The sequence below is a fragment of the Podarcis tiliguerta genome (genome assembly GCF_965153285.1).
Source record: "Podarcis tiliguerta genome assembly, chromosome: 2".
Classification (NCBI taxonomy): domain Eukaryota; kingdom Metazoa; phylum Chordata; class Lepidosauria; order Squamata; family Lacertidae; genus Podarcis; species Podarcis tiliguerta.
In genome coordinates, this window is record NC_139535.1 from 93,328,913 (window position 1) to 93,341,117 (window position 12,205).

The 12,205-nt window shown below is 40.9% G+C and overlaps 1 protein-coding gene across 1 annotated transcript in view; it reads left to right on the plus strand.

Moving 5' to 3' along the window:
- LOC310671367 (E3 ubiquitin-protein ligase RNF213-like) overlaps positions 1 to 12,205 on the plus strand; it is a 92,507-nt gene that overhangs the window by 16,127 nt on the left and 64,175 nt on the right. Inside the window, exons 7-14 of the mRNA XM_083427157.1 lie at positions 2,854 to 3,050; positions 4,107 to 4,378; positions 5,806 to 6,077; positions 6,784 to 6,993; positions 7,636 to 7,831; positions 8,972 to 9,027; positions 9,597 to 9,750; positions 9,899 to 10,054. Of these exons, the coding sequence (XP_083283283.1) occupies positions 2,854 to 3,050; positions 4,107 to 4,378; positions 5,806 to 6,077; positions 6,784 to 6,993; positions 7,636 to 7,831; positions 8,972 to 9,027; positions 9,597 to 9,750; positions 9,899 to 10,054 (1,513 nt within the window). The remainder of the gene's footprint in view (positions 1 to 2,853; positions 3,051 to 4,106; positions 4,379 to 5,805; positions 6,078 to 6,783; positions 6,994 to 7,635; positions 7,832 to 8,971; positions 9,028 to 9,596; positions 9,751 to 9,898; positions 10,055 to 12,205) is intronic.

The window sequence follows — 12,205 nt, forward strand, 5'->3', positions numbered from 1 at the left end:
CATGCAGATACATATAATATTTATTATGTATTAATACTTGCTTTTTATAATTTTTTGGAAGGTGAGGTATATTTCTTTCCTTAAAAAATAAGGTTGTATTAAAGCTTTTTTCATAATGTACCGTAATAAGATAAAAGAAACTAATCAAAAACAAAAACAGCAAAAGAAAGAGAATAGAAAAGACAGAGTTCTCTCTCAAAGATAGCTTGTCTCACCCAGAAAGTGGAGCAGTCTCCCAGCTCTCACATGGGAGCTTTTTTTTCTTCTCCCAATCTTTCACCCTGAGAAGTCTTCCCATCCCTGTCTCTCACTCAGAGTTCCGTAGTGCGGAACCCGAAAATACTTATCCTGAAGCTACATCAACCCGAGGTATGACTGTATATGATCACAGAGCAGGTAAAAAGGGTAAAATGCAAAGGACTCCCAGACGGTTAAGTCCAGTCAAAGGCGACTATGTGGTGCGATGCTCATCTCGCTTTTCAGGCCGAGGGAGCTGGCATTTGTCCACAGACAGCTTTCCGAGTCATGTGGCCAGCATGACTAGATCGCTTCTGGTGCAGTGGAAGCCAGAGCACACGGAAACACAGTTTACCTTCCTGCTGCAGTGGTATCTATTTATCTCCTTACACTGGTAGGCTTTCAGACTGCTAGGTTGGCAGAAGCTAGGACAGGACAAAGCAGTGGGAACTCACCCTGTTGTGCGGATTTGAACTGCCAACCTTCTGAACGGCAAGCCCAAGAGGCTCAGTGGTTTAGACGATAGCGCTACCCGTGTCACAGGAGAGACTCTTACATGGACAAAGACAGAAAGATTTATTCTGGTTTAATATGGAGAAATGGTTGTTGAAGATATTGGAGACAAGTTGATATGTTTGATTTGAGAGAAACGATTGCTGACATTTATTAATAACAATAATTTGAGAACCCCTTTTGGAATTTTTGTGTGAAAAGGAAAATGAATGAATTTGAAATATTTGGGCCTGAAGATTGGGAAAATATTGTTTAACAGTAGAACAATTAGGTGTAATCTTAGAGCAGGGGTAGGCAAACTAAGGCCCGTGGGCCAGATGTGGCCCAATCACCTTCTCAATCCAGCTCGTGGACGGTCCAGGAACCAGTGTGTCTTTAAAAAGGTAAAGGTACCCCTGCCCGTACGGGCCAGTCTTGACAGACTCTAGGGTTGTGCGCCCATCTCACTCAAGAGGCCGGGGGCCAGCGCTGTCCGGAGACACTTCCGGGTCACGTGGCCAGCGTGACGAAGCTGCTCTGGCGAGCCAGAGCCACACACGGAAACGCCGTTTACCTTCCCGCTAGTAAGCGGTCCCTATTTATCTACTTGCACCCGAGAGTGCTTTCGAACTGCTAGGTTGGCAGGCGCTGGGACCGAACAACGGGAGCGCACCCCGCCGCGGGGATTCGAACCGCCGACCTTTCGATCGGCAAGCCCTAGGCGCTGAGGCTTTTACCCACAGCGCCACCCGCGTCCCTAGTGTGTCTTTACATGAGTAAAATGTGTCCTTTTATTTAAAATGCATCTCTGGGTTATTTGTGGGGCATAGGAATTTGTTCATTTTCCCCCTCCAAAATATAGTCCAGCCCACGACATGGTCTGAGGGATGGTGGACCGGCCCACAGCTGAAAAAGGTTGCTGACCCCTGTCTTAGAGTGAATGTTTTGAATAATTTCTTTTATGTAACTGACATATAGAAGCACGTTATTTTAGCAATCAGCTGTCTTGTCTTCACTGCCTAAGATGTAGGGCAGAAATCTATGCCTGAATTTACTTTTTTAGCAAGGGAGTTTGAATAAATGAGAGTGCTGATCAAAAATTAACAGATCATCAGGTCTGGATTATATTTACTTGACAGTTCTTAAAGAATTCAAACATTAATAACTGACTTTCTAGCAAAAATATATTACTTGGCCCTAAGATTGACATCCATACCTAAGGACAGCCAAGGTAACAGCAATTTTAAAAAATGGATCCAGGAAATTATATGCCAGTTAGTTTAACTTCTGTTCTGGGTAAAATGGTGGAAAACATTATTACATATGAAATTACCAAGTTCCTCACCAAAAGTTTCCAAACAAACTTAGCAGTCATGGAATAAGTGGATAGGTCCTCTTATGGATTGGTAACTGGTAAAAGAAGAGGAGGAGAAAGTAGGACTAAATGGACAGCTCTCACAATGATAAGGGGGTCCCTTAAGTAGCTGGATTTTACTTCTAACTTGTCCATAAATGAACAGAAGAGAGGAGTGAATGAGGAGGAGGCAAAACATGGAAATTATTCTGGATGATAAAAAGGTTCCCGAGACAAGCATTTCCCATGAGCTATTTGACAATATACATAGATGTTCCACACATTACTCAAGGGCTTATGGCAGCTGTCAGCTCAACCATGAGATCCATCTCTCTTAGACTACTCTTTCAGAAAATGGTGTCTCTAGTAGCCCATGGTTTAGCTAGGCATGTGTCAGAATTTGGTGCCTTCTGGGGGGCCCTAATATACTTCCTTTATACATAGGATGCATTCCATTTTTCACAGATCCCAAGAATAGACCCTACCTTCTTTCTGCCCTCCCTCTACCCACCTAGTGTTAAAACTATGACAAACCGATGAATTGTGTGTGTTTTCCTTTCAATTCCTAAAGGTGGTAAACATGTGATCTGGAAGCACTATTTACTCCAGGAGATTATGCTTTGATGCAGCAACTGATACTTTACATTTAGACCATTACTTTTCAGTTTGTTTTTGTTGAGAGAGCTTTTTTTTAGCTTAAGTTTTATTGCTCAACCATGGATATACTTTGCTTTTAATATAATCACAAACATGGATTGTTTTAAAAACAGGGATATTGATAAACATGGACACCTATTCAAAGGTTGTGTCACCATTTCAAAGGACAACATGGACAAACAAATTCCCTATAAATATTATGTGGTATGTGGTGAGGAAGGACAGTATGAAGTTATTCCCAAAGAGTCTCCAGAGGGATTCTGTGTGAATCGCTGTTTGTTTATACAGTTAAAGTATTTAAGTGGTACAGGTAAGGAACTGTTTCTAGGGTGTGGGTGTGGGTTTGTGCGTGCTTGCATGCATGTATGTATGCATGTACTAGGTTTATAACCCATATTTCCTTCAAGGAGCTCAAGGTGGCAGAGATGGTTCTCCCTTCTATATTTTATCTTCACAACAACCCTGTGAGGAAGGTTAGGGCAAGAGGCGGTGACTGGTCCAAACTTCATGGAGGAATCTCAACTAAAACATCCATGACAGATGGCCATCCAACCTCTCATTTAAATCTTGCAGTGAAAGAGAGTCCATCACCTCCTGTGGGAGTCTGTTCCACTGTCAGACAGCTCCTGCTGTCAGAGAATTCTTCCTGATGTTTAGTCGGAACCTCCTTTCTTGTAACTTGAAGCCATTGGTTTGAGTCCTACTCTCCAGAGCAGGAGAAAACAAGCTTGCTCAACTGTTCGTAATAAGATTTGGTTTCCAGGCCCTTAATCATCTTTGTTCAGAAATGGGCGAGCACATGGTGTCTGCCCCCTGCTTTGCTTCTGTCTTCACCCAAAAGGAAAGCAATGCTAGGTGCATCAGACCCTAGAGATTTGAATTCATTTAAAGAACTAGGCATTTCCTGAGCACCTCTAATCACTATGCCACATTGACTCCCACCATAGCACTGACTAGCATTCTGATTTAGCAGCGTACCTCATCCCTGTATCATGCTTCTGTGTATATGGGCTTGCTGCCATGATGGAAAACAGGAATTCCCATTTCCTAAAGGCATAATCTATATACATGGGAAGGGTGGACCACAGAAAAACCTACAGGGGAAATAATTTTTTGTTCACGTGAATGCATGCTTATATCTTTGAGACCTGAAAGTATATTATATTAAGCAACCAAGTTTCTAAAATTGAGGTCATCAATATCTTTTTTTGAGGGGTGGGGATAACGGCTTGTAGAATATTGAATAATGAAATTGCTGGTACATTACCCACATAGATAGGAGGATGGCAGGATTATCTTGTATCATGAAAATTCCTTGTTGTTCAAAAAATGGGGAGAAACTTTTTTGTTTTTGTTTTATTAACAGAGTGGCATCAGTTTGATGATATAATATGTAAAGAATCCTCTTCAAGCTTCTGGAATATTTTAAGCAATAAAAATGCCAATATTGTGGAAAGGAAGAAAAAGGCTTTACAAATAATGCTGGATAGTCTGTTCTCTGTATTGAATACCTTGACTTCTCGCAGTATCGAGAACTTCTTCCAGCAATTTCATCAGTTTTACTTGGTGAATAAGAAGCTAATGGTACATGAGGGAGAGCCAAAGGAATGGACAGATTTACAGTTTGATGAAAAGCAGGTATTGTAAAAAGCAAGTTATCAGGAACTTGTCTTAAGGGGTCAGTGTTCATATTGCTATATTACCAGCATCCTTTGATGTCCTCTGTGACTGTGTTAAGTTGCTTGCTAATTTTATTGAATGAAAAGGTCTAAACTAGGTCAGTTGTGACTGATTGAGATTTTCAGCTATAACTGCTTTTCCTACCAACTGACACAGGATAAAATAGATATTCTGGGACTGTGTAAATGCATATTCTCATGCTTTTGCATTACTCAGATTGGCTTACAGTCATTACAAATAATCCATAATAAAAGCAGCAATACAAAACCAAACATAATAGCAACATAAAAACTTCTACTCAACGAAGCAAATGCTCACTGAAATATTAAAACTATTTCACCGGCTAGCAAAATGCAACAAGCAAGCGGGCCAAGCAAACCTCATGAAGCAAGGCATCCCATAATCTGGTGGGTGCTGCTCCTGAAAAAGCTCCATCTCTTAACTAACTGGCTGATGGGTTAGATCCTGACCTCCCCCACTCCTCATGGGTTTTTTTGACAGATAGATTTGTCAATCACATCTTCAGCTGACAGCTGACTGGCATTGACCGTGAGACCTGCCTTTTCTGTTTGCAGGCACAGGTTGGATTCACACTTGACTTGCAAACAGATTTTCTTTCTCTCTGGACCAGCAAAGTGATCTGCAAAATCAGTCCGCAGAGGGAAAATGTATTTTTGCCTACGAACAATCAACACCAAAGGGGCTTGCTATCAGCACCAATCAGTGAGCCACACTTGCCAAAAAACTGTAATGCACTTTAAGTTCCTCTCCTCCTCTACATGGTAATGATGGCAATACCTCCCCACCCCCATTACTTCTTGTTATTGTTCAGGTTTTTGCTGCTACTACAGTGGCAGCAGCTACTCTCTGTACACACTCTATCCACACTCTTTATATAAACACACTGCATTACATTATATTTGCAGAAACAACAAAAAAACATAGAGTCATTGGCAGGATTTAAGTAAACATTTGCAATTTTATTTATAAAAAATAGGAAACCTAATAGTATGACAAAATAGAAGTCTATATAAACAACAGAATGTAATATGAGATGTAATAAACCAGGGATGGAAGTTGAGGAAAGTCAGCAAGGAAGGGGGAAATTGAAATTTGAATGTAATGTAATGATTGGTGTTTTTTTTTTTAAAAAAACCTAATAAAAATGATCAAAACAAAACACACTGCTTACATTTTTCCTTTTTGGTTGCTTTAGCACTGGCAGTGCTGGCCAAGGTATTTTCCCCCTCCTGACTTGCTCTAGGAAGGGAGAAGGTGGAGAGACTCAGCCATTACCACTGGTTCCAAATGTGACACAGAACACAATGGCTTCTAGAGAAAAATAGGTTATTTTTGGAGCTGATTTATTATTTTCTTTTATTTAGCTTCAAAAGGTGATTGAAGATTACTTGGAAAATTACCGAAAGAGTTCAGCTTGGAATATATCAGAATATAATAAACTAGTCCTGACATTGACCATCTTTCTATTATCTGGAGATTTCTGTGTTATTCCAAAGTCAAAACAAGAGTGTATCAGATTTTGCAGCCTTCTTTGCCTGAAGGAGCAACCACCAGCAAAGGCAATGAATAAAGTCAAAGAAGTGTTTTCAAAGATTTCATGGTGTCCTCCAGGCTTTCAGAGACCATCCCATGAAAGGTGTGCATGACTTCCACACTCTAGATTTTTAAACAAGTTTTTAAAACCCACCTATTTTGAACAATCTTTTCTTACATGTTTGCTTTTTTGTTTTTTTGCTTGAGAGCCATCTTACAGAATATAGTTTTGTTAGTTTTCATATTAAATATCTATTATCAGTTATTAACCAGTTGTAATTGACCTTTTCAATAACTGTTGCTACCTTTGTCGGCTGTTTTGCTTATTTTTAGATTGTTTTTATGATACTGTGAATTGCCTTGGGATATGAATAATTTTGTAAATAAAATAATAATTTGGGGCTCAAAAGTAGAGGGATTGGTATTGAATAAAAAGTATTGCATTATGATTGTGTTGCTACCTTTGTCCAAACAGAGGTGTGACTTTAGCAACTGTTTGTTGGACAAAAATTAAATGGATTCAACCATCCCCATACATAACACAGGGATTGGGAACCTGTGGCCTTCCAGATGTTGCTGGACTTCACCTCCCATAGTTCCTAATCAATGGCCATGCTGGCCATGGCTGATGGGATCTGGCAGTCCACCAACATCTTGAAGGCCACAGCTGCCACATCAATAAGATTTACATCTCTTGAATTCCCTAATAAGAGGTACACCTCCTGAATTTCTGCATGTGAGACTTTGTCAGAGAAAGGTCCCAATGTTCCTCTTCAACCATCTCATTGGCTTTTCTTTTTCTCTTTCAGGTTGGGGTTGTATTTGATATCGTTCTGCAGTTCTTGTATTGTACAGCAAGTTCATCAGTGGCTGTGGACAATCCCAGTTCTTCATCTCTTTACTGATTTTGAATACGTCCAAGAGAATGCTCAACTTGAATCTGAAGACGCATGGGCAAGGTTGAAAGGTCTTCCCTTTGTTAAATATAGGATTGATGAAGAAAAAAGGGGTTCTGAGAAGTAAGTTGGAATATGTTAGTCTTATTGCCTTTCTCTTAAAAATATTATGATCTGTGGATTAAGCTGTCTAGAGTTCCTGTTTGATAAATAGATACATACATTATCAATATGCTACACTAGAAGAGATTTGACAGTGCATTACTATGCTTGTTAACTCAGAAATCAATCCCACTGTGTAGAAAAGCTTGATTAGGATTGTAGCCTTTGAATGCAGTCCTAAGTCTCTGAGGTTTATGGCTGGAGGAGGTTAAGGTGGTGCACTGTTAGCTCTCTGCTGCAAAGCTGTGCTGGCAGAAAGCCCTGAAGATGTGGTGGGGGCAACAGTAACTTTGGATTCACTGGATTCAAAACACCACAGATGACCTGAAGGCCCCAATCCTTGGCACAGGCATAATGCAGAAGTTAGAAACACATTGCATTTCTCCTTTCCATTTTAGCCCGTACGAGCCAGCAAAGCTTGGGATGTTGTGGTAGATTTGCTGAACTGCTCATCCTGAACCCTACTTAGGATTGAATTTTCCATTTACAAATATTATTCCACTGTTCCTGACAATGTTCAGTTTCCTGAGAACATGGCATTCTTTTTTGTATATTATATGAAGACATTATGTATATTTAAGTTATTATTATTTGGTTTTGCAGATTCTTACTACCACAAATGAAAGAAAAGAAATATTTAGTGAAAGAAAACAGAGCACTGTTCAGATCATGGTTTTCCTTGCTTCCTCAAAGAGACTTGGCTGAATTTATCTCTGACTTTCCTGCTGAACCATTGGACTATCTTCTAGGAATTTTTCATAGACTGGAGAATTTGCAAGCCACTCACCATACCTATGAGGTATGCTTTGATTTTTTTAAAAAAAGAAAGTAATATCCATCTAAAATGGGTGGGAAGTCTGTGGACCTCTAGATGCTGTTGGACTCCAACTCCCATCAACCCCTACCAGCATGATCAGGGATGATGGGAGCTGTAGTTTAGCAACATCTGGAGAGCCATAGGTCCCCCATCCCTGACCTAAAATGTAACACAGCTTATGATATGCCTGTTAAGTCAGTAAATGAGACAATTTAAAATAAAAAGTTCTACCCAATAGAATCCTGGTAGTCCTTATTGAAGTCATACAATTATTACATCTTGAAAAAGGAGGTGGTGATATGACTCCTGAAAAAGCCCTCCCTGCTCTCCCTGGTATTAGACAGGGTCGTAGTGTGGTGGTGCTCCTAGACTAATCACTGTCATTAAAAACCCAGGTGACCTCAGCATTGGCTGATAATACAGCTATTGCCATTTCTGAAATGTAATAGCCTGACTGCTGTTGCTCTTGCACTGGTAACTTCCAGAGGGAACTACCATTTTGCGTTCTGTGTTGCCTCTGTGATTAGCCTGGAAGCTATAGCTAGTGCAGAATATAGCCACTGCTGAAAGAATTGCACGGGCTTCCAAATAGCCACCAGGCTAAGTTTAAGCTGCTGATAGTGGTGAACAAAGCCCTGTGTAGGAACCAGGAAACTTAAACGATTGTCTTGCCCATCTGATCATTACTCTCTGCAGGAAAGGACCTCCTGCAGATACCAACTCATTATGAGCTCCATTCTGTAGAATGTAGGAATCAGACCTTTAGCATGGAAGCACCTAATCTTTGGAATTTCCTCCTGCTACGTACAAGATACACAGCACATGCACACACTCATGCACTTCAGTTCACACACTTCACATAGACACTGCCACACATGCATCTCTCTCTCTGCCCGAGTACATTGCTCTTAATCACACACAGAACATACTAGAGCACCCCCCCCCCACACACACATTCAGAAAAGCTCAGTATTTTCAGCCCCCATATAATCCCCCCGCTCTCTCTCACACACAGAGAGGTTGGTGATCCCTGATGTAATGTAATGTATAGTTTGGCCTTTAGACTAGATGATAATGCAGTGTTCTAGTTCTCCGACATTAATTTTTGCCACTATTTCTTAGGAGGTTGAAAAACTCCTGATGAAGGTGTTGGATGCCCTCAATAACAAACAAAATGAGTAAGTAAAAGATACGTTTATACCTTCATTATATTGTTCAACCAGAGGAAACTCTACTGAAATGCATTATTCTGTTTACAACAGATTGTTTTGAAAAACATCTGCCATGTATGTGAGAGAGAGGGATATTGCAAAATATTTGCCCATGTGTGCAAGATTTTTCTCATACACAGGAAGATATTTTGCAAGATCTCTCTGACTCACTCACTCACTCACTCACTCACTCCCACCCACCCACCCACCCACCCAAAAGCAGATATTTAGCAAAATTGTATGCCCAAACCCAGTGATATTTTTCTTTCTTCTGAAACCATAAGAAAGTGACACAGCACAGATTCTAAAGTGGGGTGAAAAAGATCTGAACGCCCATTGGCTGCATTCCGAGGCTATCTCTCACCAAAAGTGAGCTGAATAGGGTACAAAGGAAAGCCTTGCACTCTCTAGGATTGCACAAATGAAAGCTGTATTAGACACACTACAGCGATTGTCAGGTTTTGTTTGTTGTGCTTATATTTTTAGACATAATCCAATCCATCTAGCAAAAATAACAAGCATTTCCCACAATTTAGAATGTTACAGCAGGACACTTGGAATTCATATGTGACTGTCTGCCAAAGACTTCATGAGAAAATGTGCAGAAAATTCCTGCTGCTACAATATTACAAGATACCAGCTATTTCTGCCTGCATTTTTTCAAGGATTTTTGAATTTGCACCTTCGGAGGTGAGCATCTCTCTTTATGCTGTTTGTTATTTGAGGTGGTTGCTGATGAACTGAATGGGTTGGGTATTGCCTCCCTTCACGTGGCTAGCTTAGCAGAAAGTTGTTCTTTGGTTCAACAGTTTGTAATTCTTTATTTTCTTCACAATAGGCTTCAAGAGACAAGGCTATGCAGAATACTCCAAAGACAGTATACCAAGAACTTCTTAATACTACCAGGGAATGGTTTTGTGCTGTTCTACCAGCACATATGCTGAAACCTGGTTCACATTTAATTGTAGAGCTTACTTTTCCAATGGAGCTTGAGGTTTGTAATCTGGAACTCCACACTATTTTCTTGTAGGTGTTTCCCTCCCCCAGTAGTCTTTTTGGCCTTTGTGGAGAGATATCAGTTGCTGCTTCTGATGTGTTAGCCAACCTCACAGAGAATATTGTTTGGATTAAGATTGTGGTTTATTTTGGGGTAGCTTTGCTGTTGGAGGGGAGGCTATAAGCCTGTTCTGCTGTAGAGTCATGGTTGCCCAAATACTCTTGTCTGTCCTGGTGGTGCCTGCTGTGCCTTACCTGCACATAGCAAGAAACAGGCCAGTGCTGCAAAGCAGTTTGTTTTCCAGGGTGTTACTCTCGAGGGAGTGTTTCTCTCTGGGTCTCTTCCATCTCCTTGGTGGCTCTGAAGTCTTGCATAGGAGAATCTATGTATTTGCAATTCAGCCCATGGAAACTTAAGAGAGCTTGGAGCATGTAGTTCTTCCTCCTCTCCTATTGACTAACCTTTTGGTGACAAATGCCTCAGCCAAGATGTAAGGGCAGTGTCTCGCTTACTTGCCTCTCCTTTGATGCACGTTGTCTTTCTTTCTTTCTTTTTGGAAATCCCTCCCTCCTTTGGAGTTGCTAAAGTGACATTACGTTTTTATATACTATTGTTATTACTATTCTCTTTGTTCTTCTTTATTTATAATACACCAAAGCTGTTCTAAAAAAAATGAATATAAAAAATATAACGCAATACAACAAATGTTTCCTTTCCTCTAGCTGGCTTTTATGTCACAAAGAGAACTTAATATTTGGAATGGCCAGTTTTGAATTTTTAGTCTTTGGAGTACTGATACTCAACATCATTATCAGTTGGCTTGGGGAGATGAAGTGGCATGATATTCATGCCTTGCATGTATTCCTTTTGGGTTGGAGATTACCCATCACAGGTTGCAGTCAAAGATTTGTAGAGGCTGGGGAAAGACAGGGGATTTATTCTTTTCATGTCCACATTATCATAAGGGGACCTTGGGAGGGAAAGCTACAGAGGTAGACCATACCAAGGGGATACCACATGATTTTGCCTACCCCACCCCCAATTTATGGAGAATTTCCATGGGTGCAGGAGGCTCTTCCCTTCACAAGCTGACCTCCATATGCCCTGCAGATGTTGAAGGCAATGGGAATAAGCCTCAATAAGCCTAGAATTGGAAACTTATGCTTCTCTGTTACCTGCATGTTTAGGGGAGAAAAGGATAAACTCTGCCCCATGGGCTGGAACTGGTCCCTAAAGCTTTTTAAAGTGGACTGACAGCCACATCTCCTGTTCCATGATGGTGATATCAGCAGAACCAAACAAAAGAAACCCAATCATCAAAGCCCACTGTCCCTAGAGCATTCCAGTATTGCTTGGGTTTCTGGAGTGCTCCTGTTCATTCCAGTCTTCACTTTGCGCAGCTATATTGAAGCTGTTCTGGGATCTTCAACAGTGACCAAAACCAGCTCATGCAGTTCTGGAGAATTCTAGGCAGGAGGAAGAGGAAAAACCCTATTCCTTCTAGTCCCGTTACTGCTTTTGTGCCTTGTGGAGCTGCACTAGGCCTCTGTTAAAAAAGATTTAAACTTCTCTGCCTCTTCCAGCACTGATGGAAAGGAAAATCCTGCCACCATCCTTCTCCTTTTCTGGGCTGTATGTGTTCACTGAAGAGTGGGAACAATGTGTGCCTGTCTATGTGTGTGTTGTATGTATGTATGTATGAATGAGAGAGAATGGCTGCCCCCATTACGGTATTTGCTATTAGTCCCATCTACATTTTGTACAGAGCCTATATGGTGGTACCTCAGGTTACATACGCTTCAGGTTACATACACTTCAGGTTACAGACTCCGCTAACCCAGAAATAGTACCTCGGGTTAAGAACTTTGCTTCAGGATGAGAACCGAAATCGCACAGCGGTGGCGCAACGGCAGCAGGGGGCCCCATTAGCTAAAGTGGTGCTTCAGGTTAAGAACAGTTTCAGGTTAGGAACGGACCTCTGGAATGAATTAAGTACGTAACCAGAGGGACCACTGTAGTTTGTCTCAAGGCAATGTGGCCCTTGAATCAAAAATGTTTTGCCACCTATGCTTTAGACTATATCCTGTCTCTTAGTAGATTGTGATGCTGAAGGTGGGAAACTCTTGGCATATAAGTTGAATAAACTTT